The sequence below is a fragment of the Annulohypoxylon truncatum genome (assembly GCF_022578515.1).
Source record: "Annulohypoxylon truncatum strain CBS 140777 unplaced genomic scaffold F4807scaffold_23, whole genome shotgun sequence".
In the NCBI taxonomy this organism is placed as follows: Eukaryota; Fungi; Ascomycota; class Sordariomycetes; order Xylariales; family Hypoxylaceae; genus Annulohypoxylon; species Annulohypoxylon truncatum.
Genome location: NW_025953809.1, coordinates 310,638 through 321,236, shown reverse-complemented (window position 1 = coordinate 321,236; position 10,599 = coordinate 310,638). Strand labels below are relative to the sequence as shown.

Here is a 10,599-nt window from a genome sequence, read left to right as displayed (position 1 = left end):
ACTGCCGACTTATAGTATTGAAGCCCTCGTTAATGCTAATTTACTACCCCTTACTCTGGACCTTATATTCCCTTCCACCGTATTGATCAGTCCGTTTGGTGGGTAGATCTCGGCAAAAGGATGTCTCATGTAGTAGTTTTGGTAGGGAAATTTCTCATCTTTGTGTTTCTGAAGGCATTCGTCGCAGAATGCTAGGTCGGTGCATATTTCACATGTCCTTGGAGTGAAAGGTCGGTGTAATATGCGACACTAACTCATCGGAGGACATCAAAGATGTTTATCAAGGTTCGGTTCATAGTGAGACACGTAGAATTATGATGGTGTGGGCTTTAAGCAGGCCAGGATACCTATTGTCTTAGTCATTGGCGGCTTTTTACATAGGATTGGATGGGAAGGGAAGAGTCTCGTCATCCCAGTTCAATTCGATGAAGTATATTGTCAAAGAATCGGTGTATTGCTACGAAAACACAAAGAGTTGAAGACTTATCCACGTTATGTCTTGAAATGAATAGGCATAAGTCATATCTTAAACATGGGCTTGTTGCAGATAGCTCATAGATTCGAGTAGACGTATTTAGCCACATCCTGAAGGCGATATCTTTCTTTAAAGGGTTCGTGGATCGACCTATCCAATCAATAAAATGACTTGCGATTCCTGTAGCTTTCCAGTAGACGACAGTTTCCATGTCCACCTTTCAGGTATGAATGAGTTTCTGTAGGGCCAGTGCTAGGATAGCGTTGAACAGTCTTCGGCTCACCTTCGTCTTCGCCCTACGCCAATCTACTTATCAAACCCACAACAATAAGAGAAATGCAGTCATCCTCACCGCACGGATCCGGCTCCCGCACCTCTAGATCTACGGGCGAAGAGCCTAAGCGTGTGAAGCGATACTCGCTGCGGATCGAATTCCTCGATGACGACGATGATATCGAATTCGACAGAAGACGCGAGGCTGCGCACCGTCGGAGAAGATCCAACCAAGGCTCTTCATCTTCTCCAAGAACATCTAACGGGCAATCGGAACATCCGCAGGAGACCAGTCAACGATCAAGACGGACCTCGGCGAGCTCGACCAACGCAGTCGTCGGGTCCGTAAACCGCAGTGGCCCTCCACCATCGGCAGCGAGACCACCTTCAGCCCGAGGCTGGCATGAAGGGACCAGACCACACACTATTCATACAAGTCAGCGCGGAGAAAACCACTCAACCACGGTAGAGCAGCTCTCCCGAGACTTTACCCGGCAGATGTCCGTGCAAGACTGTAGCGACGCAGACCTACCCGAGCGCTTCCAGCGGCAAATGTCGCTAGGAGACCACGGCTCAACCGCCGAACGCCCAAGCTCACACAGACCTAGGATCAGGCAACCCTCGTGCAAGGACGCCTACGCGCAGACCGATTTAAGGGGCTTGGGTTGGTCGACCCTCAATCTGCCGCACCACCGCTCGCCCGCCCTCGCATCCGCGTCGTTGCACCCTGTGCATCCAAGCCAGGGCAATCCTAACACGGAGGCTAAGTTCGTCGCCGCCAAGCATCGGACCGACACCCACCTCTCTCCTCTTATTCCACATGCTCCCGCACGCTCTACAACGACGACCTGGCCGACGATCAAACCACCGCAACCTATACCCCGACAACCGACGCCTATGCCATCTCCGGCTCGTAGTCAGCGGTCTGCCAGCCGTTCCGGGTCGCAACGTAGCGAGAGGCAAGAACAGCCGAAGCGGAAGTCATTGCTTCCGAGATTTTTTTCGCATGGCGGTCGCGAGCCCAGTAGAGGAAGGGATACGGAACCTCGGTAAGGGGCTACTTAGGAAAGGGTAGGTGGCAGCTATGCGAAAAGATAGGTAAATACGGTCTAAAAGTGTAGTCTTATGCTGGTTGGCATTCTAGCTAGCGGATGTGCTGAGCAGAAGGAGCAAGTAATTTGGTAGTTACCTAGGTACTTAGATATTATGGGCAGCAATTCGATTGAGATAGACCTACATACATCGTCCTTCATTGGGGAGTTGCGCGAATCGATTTGGGTTAGGTTATACGCCTTGAAAGTGCTTGTGAAGGAGGTATTGACTTACTTGGCAAGCCCAATTACCAGACCTCGTAAAATGCGCCTGTAGAAATATTCCGAGCGAATAACTTAGAACCTGTGCGAATAAACTGATGAAATGGGTATCTATTCCTACACTCTAGCGTCTATGAAAAACCGCCAACTCCGTGCTACCCTCGTTTGAATCTACTTCAGTACGCCTTCAATGGTCATTCAATGCGCGTTTTCCTAACCTAAGTCGCTCACGACCGGAAATAGATGCCTCATCTAACCCGACCCTTCTAAAGCTTCTTAAAGACGTAGCTAAAGATCTCCCGGCTCTTCAGCAAGTTTACAACTCTTAGTCGCTCGTTGTCTAAATGTGCCGAGTCAGAAGACTGTCCGCACGGCAGATGTGCAGCGGGCGCATTGAATTCCTTTTCTAAGAATCGGATGGCTGGAATTGATCCACCTTCTCTGATGTAGAGGGGTTTGCGGACCTTCGATCCGCCATTCGTGTAAGTTCCATTAGTACCAACTCCATTCATTCCATTAATCCTATTCGAGCTATCATCAGAAGTATGATCAGAAAATAGAGGCGCCCATGCCTCTATGAGCGCTTCTTCGAGAGTCCGGAATATTTCGTTGCTGGGGTCGCCAAGCCAAGGCTCTGCTTGATTGTCGATTTGAATGCTTAACTTGTTGTCGGATTCTAAATTGTTGAATTCCTTCTCTAAGAACGAGGTCAAGGAGCTAGTAATTTCCTCCACCTCTTGCCCAGGGACCAATCGTACACTGATCTTCGCGTTTGCATGACTGCTAATCAAACTGCCATCGGGACCCGAGACCTTAACTTTGTGATGGGTGAGATTTGGTTCTCGCCAGCGCGCCATAAGATTGGCCTTGAGTGTACTGGCCGAAACTTCGTTCCCGCCTTGCTCCATGAGAACAGACAAAATGTCATCATATCGAGCTTCCTCTTCCGCTGTCAAGGGGAGGATACCGTTATAAAACCCGGGGATCATAATGCGATTTCGCGGTCCTTTGAGTTTCGAGAGCAATGTCATGAGATCGGATAATGGTTCGTTGACCATATAAGAACCATCGACACCAGAATGCAGGTCTGGGTTCTTCGACTCGACGCAGACGGTCGCATGCATGACACCTCTTAATCCATAGGTTAAGCATGGGGTGTCATCGTTCAGCCAATAACTGTTTGCCAATAGAATATAATCAATGTTGCCGATATGCTCCTTGTGTTTGCGGACGGTCTCCTTAAAACCGCGAGAACCTGACTCCTCTTGGCCTTCAATCAAGAAAACAACGTCTGAGTCCAATGACTTAGCCTGTATAAGATCAGTAACAGCATAAAGTGCAGCCATGATAGGTCCTTTATTGTCGCTGACTCCACGACCGTACAGATACCCGTTGGTCCCAGTTAACTGAAACGGGTCGTGGCTCCACTTTCCATTTTTGGTTTCTGCCGGAACCACATCGTAGTGACCATAGAACAGAATCCTCTTTCGTCTTTCAGCTGGTTCAAGCTTGCCACTGAACTTAGCGAGAACTACAGGATGGTGAAGTGTGTCTTCTTCGCCACTCAGCATCTCCACGTCGCCGCCAAGTTTCTTGAATAAGGTACGTAGAAAGCTAGCACCTCGGCGACAATCTTCGGCATATTCAGGCCGAGACGATACTGTCCTGAATGAAACAAATTCCCGGAGAGAAGTTAACATCATATCCTCGTGTTCTTTGTGTGACGGTTGCTCGGCCGAGCATTCGCTCTTAAGCATCCATATGGCGACACTGTTGTCGTTGGCGCCTGTGATGTATAGCTGATTTCCATTATGTGTAGTTACGGCGGACGATAGGACTTTGCCGTCATGGGCCTTCCACTGTGTCAAGCATTGGTACTTTTGGTTGACGTTCTGTGACGAATCCCGCTGATACTCTCCGTAGTGAACCGTGTTGTGCTTCTGTTCCAAGGTTAGGTTATAGTAGATAGCAGGGTCAAATCCACTCACGCAAGCAGTCCCAGCGCGACTTGCGCTCCACAAATATCCCCAACCCATCTGTATAGCCATGACATCACCTTTATGAGCTTTGATGACTCTTAACTTTTGCTTCGTATCAAGGTCCCATAGCTCGATAACACCGTTCAGTTTTCCGCTATATAGAAATGATCCATCAACGGTCAGGGACATGACAGACATAGCATCCTGCTCTCCGAGGGACATGATCTCTTCGATACCATTCTCGTATCCATCAGGGCCGATTTCTTTTCCGCCAAGCTTCCAGACCTTGATGGTGCCGTCTCCGCCGCCAGACACCAGGACATCTTCGTCTGCTTCTGTATAAGCAGTGCTGCCCTTTGCTACTAGCATACAGTACACATAGCCATAGTGTGCGAACATTTTGTTCGCTCGCTTGTCAGTTTCGAGTACAGCGCGAGGCCGAGGTATTAGTTCGTATCGTTCGTCGGTGGGTCTCGGAGTACTTGCTCCGCCAACAGCTCTGGAATCGAAGAATCGGTGGTTCCGTCGGTCGGGGTGGCTTTGCGAATCGTGGCCAACGCGCCTGTTAGGTTCCTTCAAACTAATCCACTGAATAGACGTGTTTTGAGCGCCATAGTAAACAGTCTCGTGCTGAGAGGAGTAGGAAACGGAGAAGATATCGCCAAACGAATCATTGGTGCTGTATATTTCGTATAGTCGATTCATGGATTGAGGACACCAGACGTTTACGATCGGATCGCTGGCACTGGAAAAGAGAAGGGATCCATCATCAGATAAGCAAAGGCACATGACACTGCGCTTGTGGGCTTGTATGTGACTAATTTTCTCAAAGGTGCCTAGGCGCCACCGAACAATCTCTCCATTTTGTGTTCCAGTGTATATGCTATCATTTCCAACGACAAGAGCAAGCACCGAGCTGTCATGCTCAAGATTGTGATGTAATTGAGGTGTCGTGTGCGGAGGAACTTCGAGAATCGGGGACGGAGCCGAAGTTGCCATCGTGGATGGTACGGTTACTGCAGACGGGTTAACTATTGTTAGAACATAAGGATGGCCAAATTAACGTGTAAATGGAAAATCGGGTCGGGCCAGTATCAACTGTTTTGTAAAGGGGGTTAAGGGTATGGAAATAATATTCGAGTACAAAAAAATTGACGATGAATTGGTGATAGTGGATAGTGGATTCGATGTTGGAGAGAATTGGAGATGACGTGTGGTTTGGTGATTGACAGAGCATTGCTTTCAATGTGGGGAGCTCCCATCCCTTCCACGGTAGCGCCTGCAGTGCCGTGCTTCAAGGCATTTCAGGCACACCTGCCTGCTCCAGAATTAACGGGCTTAAGTGGGTCAATATCCGGGGTTTTAGCTTTCAAACTGGACAGTAAGGTAGCTTTGTACCCTGTATGCAACCACCTGTTCCTGTCGAAGCCCAGGTTGCTGCTATTGGCCAACCTTCCGAAATGTCTCCTAGATTGGAAGCTGTATATGTTGCACAGAATTCCCAAATGCTGCAATGGCATCATGCGATTGGAGCCCAGAAGGATTGTTGATCTAGTAAGTCGAGGAGAAAAGATTTGTACGGGTTTAACTATGTAGGCAAGGTTGCGTCCCAAGGTTAGGCGTCCTTGAAGGTATCCTCGAAGACCCCATGGCTCGACTTAAAATCCTAATGGAATACTTACAGCTAATATTTTGAACACCATTGGTGCAGATCTTCCCTAATGCCTCGTAGCCGTTCTCCTTTTTGGATTCTTCATCCTCGATCTCTTGGCAGCGTTGGCAGCCGCTTAGCCTCTCGCCGAGCCCAACGGCCATGATTGCAACTTTTTGGTGGTGGATTGTTATGATAGAAGTTGGTATATGGTCGAAGATACACAGGAGGACACGTACAAAAAAGAGGAATAAGAGCGGGCTGAGCCTTTTTTTAATCCCTTGCAGGATGTTTTCCGACACCCGAATTACGGTGAGCGGGAATTTTCTTATTATGGACTTTCGGAAGATCGATTGGCCAGTTTGCAGATAGAGGCTTGCTACACTAACACAGTGATGGTCGGTCAGAACCTGAATGTCCGGGCTATGGCGCGATCTCTTGCTATCTATACGTAAGACACGATAAAGTGGATTTAATCTCTCAGCTGTGGTCATATTATGCCTAACCAAAGCAACTGTCTTGACGACTATCAAGCTTGTTATAAAGAGACCCATGATTCTAAGCTCCTATACGTCGTAGACAAGATGAAAAGACCACGTCAAGACATGACCGCAGCTCAGCATCCAATGTGATCTCCCTCTTTGGCAGACCGCAGTTTTAAAATGTAACGAGGAATATTAGAAGCTCCTCGCGAAGACCAATGATGCATTTTAGCGCGATTCCCACGTCATATTCATTTTTTAAATTGACATCTCTGTTTGGATAATATTGGTGGTTAGAAGCCCCTAGAACTGCCAACTTGTTAGTCTGATATGTGCTTAGCTAATATAGTTTATCGACAGAAGAATTTGAAACATTTGGGGAATATCCAGTTATATTTGAGACATACCTCGCATTGCGCCATCTTGCAACGTCGTTTTCCACTTGTTGCAGATAGAACACTGCGATATCTATCTGGGTATTCTTGTAACATAAATACGTAGCTTCATGATTGCTCGTAGTTACAAAAGTGTAACTTGGTAACTCTTTTGTTCCGATATCGGCGTAAGTGTTACAATTGAATTTTCAAGAATCATGTTGGTACCTATCATTGACGTATCTTGCCGTTTTCATTACATGGTATACTGTAAAAATAAGGCAGTATCGTTTCGTTTCCAATCAAGATGTAAAAAGAGATATAGAAAAATGGAATAGAACATACTTGAGATTTCGAAACTTTCTTAGCTTGTTTTGTTGCTTTGTACGCCCAAATCAAGCTAAAAGAGACGTTTCGACATACGCTACCGCCGCACTATCCATCATGGATGGGTCCTCAGGGTCCAGGGCTAGACCGTCGGGACGGCTATCGCTTATCAGTTATCGGAAGAAGATTTATCTCGAAATCCGATTATGGTCTGTGCGTAAATAACAATTTTCTGTATCGACATCATTCTCAATTGCTAGTCTTTTAATTCACCTATTCTTGAATTTTCAACACCTACTTGCGCCACCTCCGCCAAGAACGACAGCAACGGCCTTACGAATACCTTCGTCAGACATATCGCCGACTAAATTCCCGAATTTTATGCCTGATACCCATTGCGACCAAGATCAATCGAATTAGTGCTCGGCCCGCACGGATATTCCTAGACTTTCGACTCGCTTCCTCGCATCGTCAAGATGGATCACACACGAGACCCTTGCCCTTGGGTCATCCTAAATGACTTTGGAGGTGCCTTTGCCATGGGCGTACGTTCAAACACTTCCCGCGACCTCATTGCCGGCTCTAGGGCGTAAGCTAATGTCGAATTTCTATTAGGCTATTGGCGGAACTATATGGCACGGCATCAAAGGTTTCCGGAACAGTCCAATGGGCGAGAGGAGAATAGGAGCAATCACAGCCATTAAAGCAAGAGCGCCGGTCTTAGGTGGTAATTTTGGTAGGCAATTAATTCCTCAGATCGTTCCCAACGCGGTCTAACCTTTTACCTCTAGGTGTATGGGGTGGTTTGTTCTCTACATTCGACTGCGCTGTTAAGGGAATACGGAAGAAGGAGGATCCATACAATGCTATCAGTGAGTCCCGGGCTTTTCTACCTATGCTGATGGGAATCCTCTAACCGCCATTTCAGTTGCCGGTTTTTTCACCGGTGGCGCTCTAGCCGTTCGAGGAGGATATAAAGCAGCTCGGAACGGCGCTATCGGTTGCGCCGTGCTCTTGGCAGTCATTGAGGGTGTTGGAATAGGGTTTCAGAGAATGCTTGCGAGCTCGACAAAATTAGAGGTAGGTTCTTTCGTCTGATCTGGTCAACAAATACTCGGAATGCGAGAAGCTAACTGAAGTTCAGGTGCCGCCACCCCCGCCCAACACAGAAAAGGCTTTGGCTTAGATCCTGCAATGACGAATATAACGAAAAGAAACATTACCACTCAACTCATTTCCGATACAGTTCTCGATCGGTTCATGTACTTCATATGGGTATTAGGCGAACTTTGCATAACGGCACGGGTCATCGGAGAATGGCATGTAAAATAAGGATGGTTGTCGCGCTGGAACCCGCTTCCCCTATCTATGGATATGCTTTACCAGCAGACAGCCGCATAAATACACTACCTAATGCTGATGAGCAGATACATTTCGATGATTCTATTGTTTCGTTGAAACGGTTTGTTGCTAATCCAGATCTATATAGTTTACCGTTTCTACCTATTATGCTTTGGCAGCACACCAACGCCAGACATTCTCAACTCTATCCTCGTCTTCGAGCATCCTCATCTGGCGTAAGCGCTCTCGTTCGGTCTCTGGGTGGAATACTCGTACGACGGCATATCCGTCGTCATCAATCCAGGCCCTAAACATACCAGCGCAATTATGATCTTGTAAAATATTGGCGTGGCCGCCGACCACACGACCGGATTCATCGCGGGAGACGATGCTCTCTATACCGATCATACCGCCTTCTCCTTCTCCCGTCTTCCCCCAACGGTCCCCAGCACTCTCTGCCAGATCCCCGCCGTCTCCGGCGACGTGACGCAAGGCATCTGCAGCGGGCAATCCACCCCATCGAGCTATCGAACCAACTGTCCTAGCAGCAGCCACTCGGAGAAATGAGTCACCATTACCGGTACCCGACACAGCAATAGATCTTGTTGTGCGCACACTCTGGTTCACGATACTGCTACCGACGGCATATGTCGATTGCGCAGCCGGGGAATACGTGAATGGGTTTGGGAGACAGTCAGCAAGGATACTACGCAAACTGGAGGACAACTCTACGACCGGCCCCGGTAGCCCGAGTCGCATCCTCAAGCCCTGCCACGCATCTACAACTGGTCCCGAGTTGGGGCGGCTCGGATTACTCTTTTCGACCCATTCCTCGGCCCAGAAGCCGGCACCGACAACGGGTGTATCGCCGACACGCCCTGTTAGCTTGTTCGTCATTCCTCCCGTGCTAGTTGCCGCACATACGACCCCGTCGCTATCGAGTGCTACCGCACCAACTGTACCTTGCGGTAGATACTCATCGGCACTCCAGGTTGCTAGGCCTTTTCCTGCCTTCTCGTTTTCCAAAGCCCGTATATGTTCATCCCATCTCTTCTGAGTGAAGAAATATTTCGGATCCACCAATTCCAGCCCATACTTCTCAGCTAACTGCTCGGCTGTCGGCCCATAAAGAAGCGTATGGCCTTGCGCCGAGGGGATGTCGAGATCTGCTGTCTCCAAGTCGTCGGAGTTAAATTCGGCCCTTCTTGCCAGATTCGCCAGATCCTGGTCACCATGTTCCAACATTGCCTTGGCCAACAAAATGGGATTCTTGACTCTGCGCATTCCCGTCAAGCCAACGCCACGCTTAGCAAAGCCCCTCGATACCATTACCGAGGAATCCATTTCGTTGATGCCATCACGTGTAAAAACTGCACCGTGACCCGAGTTAAAGAGTGGGTTATCCTCGAGTAGCGTCACAGCGTATGTTGCAATGTCGAGCGCTGATGGAAATTTGGCTGCGGAAGAGTAAGGGTCCTCGTTCTCTTTTGGCGGCAATGGGGTGCGCATGTACAAGTCCGTCCTCGAGACCTGGTTTATGCGTCTTAGTCTTCTATCCGCCTACGTAAAAAAGTGTGACTGCTCACAATGGTTAAAAGCGCGTTCCGGTATTGTCTATACCCTTGCGTCCCTAGCTTCTCAGGCGTGATGTTACCGGCGCCGCCGTGGATGATAATACGCGGCTTGATCTGCGCCGTAGTCTGACTGTTTTGTCGCTTATACTCCATTTTGCCAAATTATGTCGCCCTTCCCGGAACTCTACTAATTCTCAGCTACGTTGTCGAGGATATCGAGTTGCTTATTACCTAGGCATGTTACGGTGAAGTTATCTTTCATATGCCGACCCTCGGAATATGGCGCGATAAGGGACTTCCAATGATATGGCTATACCGGTCTAGGAGCGTTAGTCCAGGGGTTAGCCGATCCAGGTACCATCCACCGGATTACGCTCCCCGCATCAACCCGCATCAACCCGCGTCGACTACAAATCTTGGCACGATTCTCCCGAAAAAGGGTTACACCTTATAGCTGAGTCCACCAATGAGAGAGGCTCACATCTTCTGCTTACCTTACACAAGAAACATCTCCGCCCATATGTCTCTTCTCCAGCATCGTGAGATTGGTGAAACATGTTGACCTATGAATCTTCAAAGTGAGATGGACGTGGGACATAAATATACTAATTCTAGTTTGAAAATCAAGATATAACTATGCCTATCAAGCACTCACTCAACCTTTCTACTTAACTCATGTTTGTACGGGGATGTTTCAGTGGTATAAGCAACTCTTCAAATATTGTTTGTTCATTGGCAGACCTAACCGCTATATCGCTTCTAACAAAACGAAGTCTACCGAAGAATACACTGACAACGTATATCCCAGCG

At 48.3% G+C, this 10,599-nt stretch overlaps 5 protein-coding genes across 5 annotated transcripts; 2 read left to right on the top strand and 3 right to left on the bottom strand.

Moving 5' to 3' along the window:
* Positions 1-493: 493 nt before the first annotated feature.
* F4807DRAFT_156132 (uncharacterized protein) lies at positions 494-2,103 on the top strand. Its single transcript, XM_047993277.1, has one exon. It carries the CDS (start codon positions 812-814, stop codon positions 1,799-1,801), a length of 990 nt encoding a protein of 329 aa, XP_047852740.1. The 5' UTR covers positions 494-811; the 3' UTR covers positions 1,802-2,103.
* A 224-nt stretch (positions 2,104-2,327) lies between these two features.
* F4807DRAFT_452452 (glutathione degradosome) lies at positions 2,328-5,039 on the bottom strand (the record flags this gene model as incomplete). Its single annotated transcript, XM_048000331.1, has 2 exons — positions 2,328-4,001; positions 4,050-5,039. 2 exons carry the CDS (start codon positions 5,037-5,039, stop codon positions 2,328-2,330), a joined length of 2,664 nt encoding a protein of 887 aa, XP_047852739.1.
* A 152-nt stretch (positions 5,040-5,191) lies between these two features.
* On the bottom strand, positions 5,192-6,944 carry F4807DRAFT_156482 (uncharacterized protein). The gene is made up of 3 exons (XM_047993282.1): positions 6,581-6,944; positions 5,723-6,476; positions 5,192-5,628 (listed from the first exon to the last, which is right to left on the bottom strand). Exons 2-3 carry the CDS (start codon positions 6,243-6,245, stop codon positions 5,345-5,347), a joined length of 807 nt encoding a protein of 268 aa, XP_047852738.1. The 5' UTR covers positions 6,246-6,476; positions 6,581-6,944; the 3' UTR covers positions 5,192-5,344.
* Positions 6,945-7,126: 182 nt separating this feature from the next.
* On the top strand, positions 7,127-8,220 carry F4807DRAFT_156149 (mitochondrial inner membrane translocase subunit). Its single transcript, XM_047993278.1, has 5 exons — positions 7,127-7,419; positions 7,490-7,610; positions 7,666-7,746; positions 7,803-7,954; positions 8,019-8,220. Exons 1-5 carry the CDS (start codon positions 7,351-7,353, stop codon positions 8,058-8,060), a joined length of 465 nt encoding a protein of 154 aa, XP_047852737.1. The 5' UTR covers positions 7,127-7,350; the 3' UTR covers positions 8,061-8,220.
* A 160-nt stretch (positions 8,221-8,380) lies between these two features.
* Positions 8,381-9,942, bottom strand: F4807DRAFT_461941 (N-terminal nucleophile aminohydrolase; the record flags this gene model as incomplete). The annotated part of the gene is made up of 2 exons (XM_048001751.1): positions 8,381-9,745; positions 9,802-9,942. 2 exons carry the CDS (start codon positions 9,940-9,942, stop codon positions 8,381-8,383), a joined length of 1,506 nt encoding a protein of 501 aa, XP_047852736.1.
* Positions 9,943-10,599: the final 657 nt, after the last annotated feature.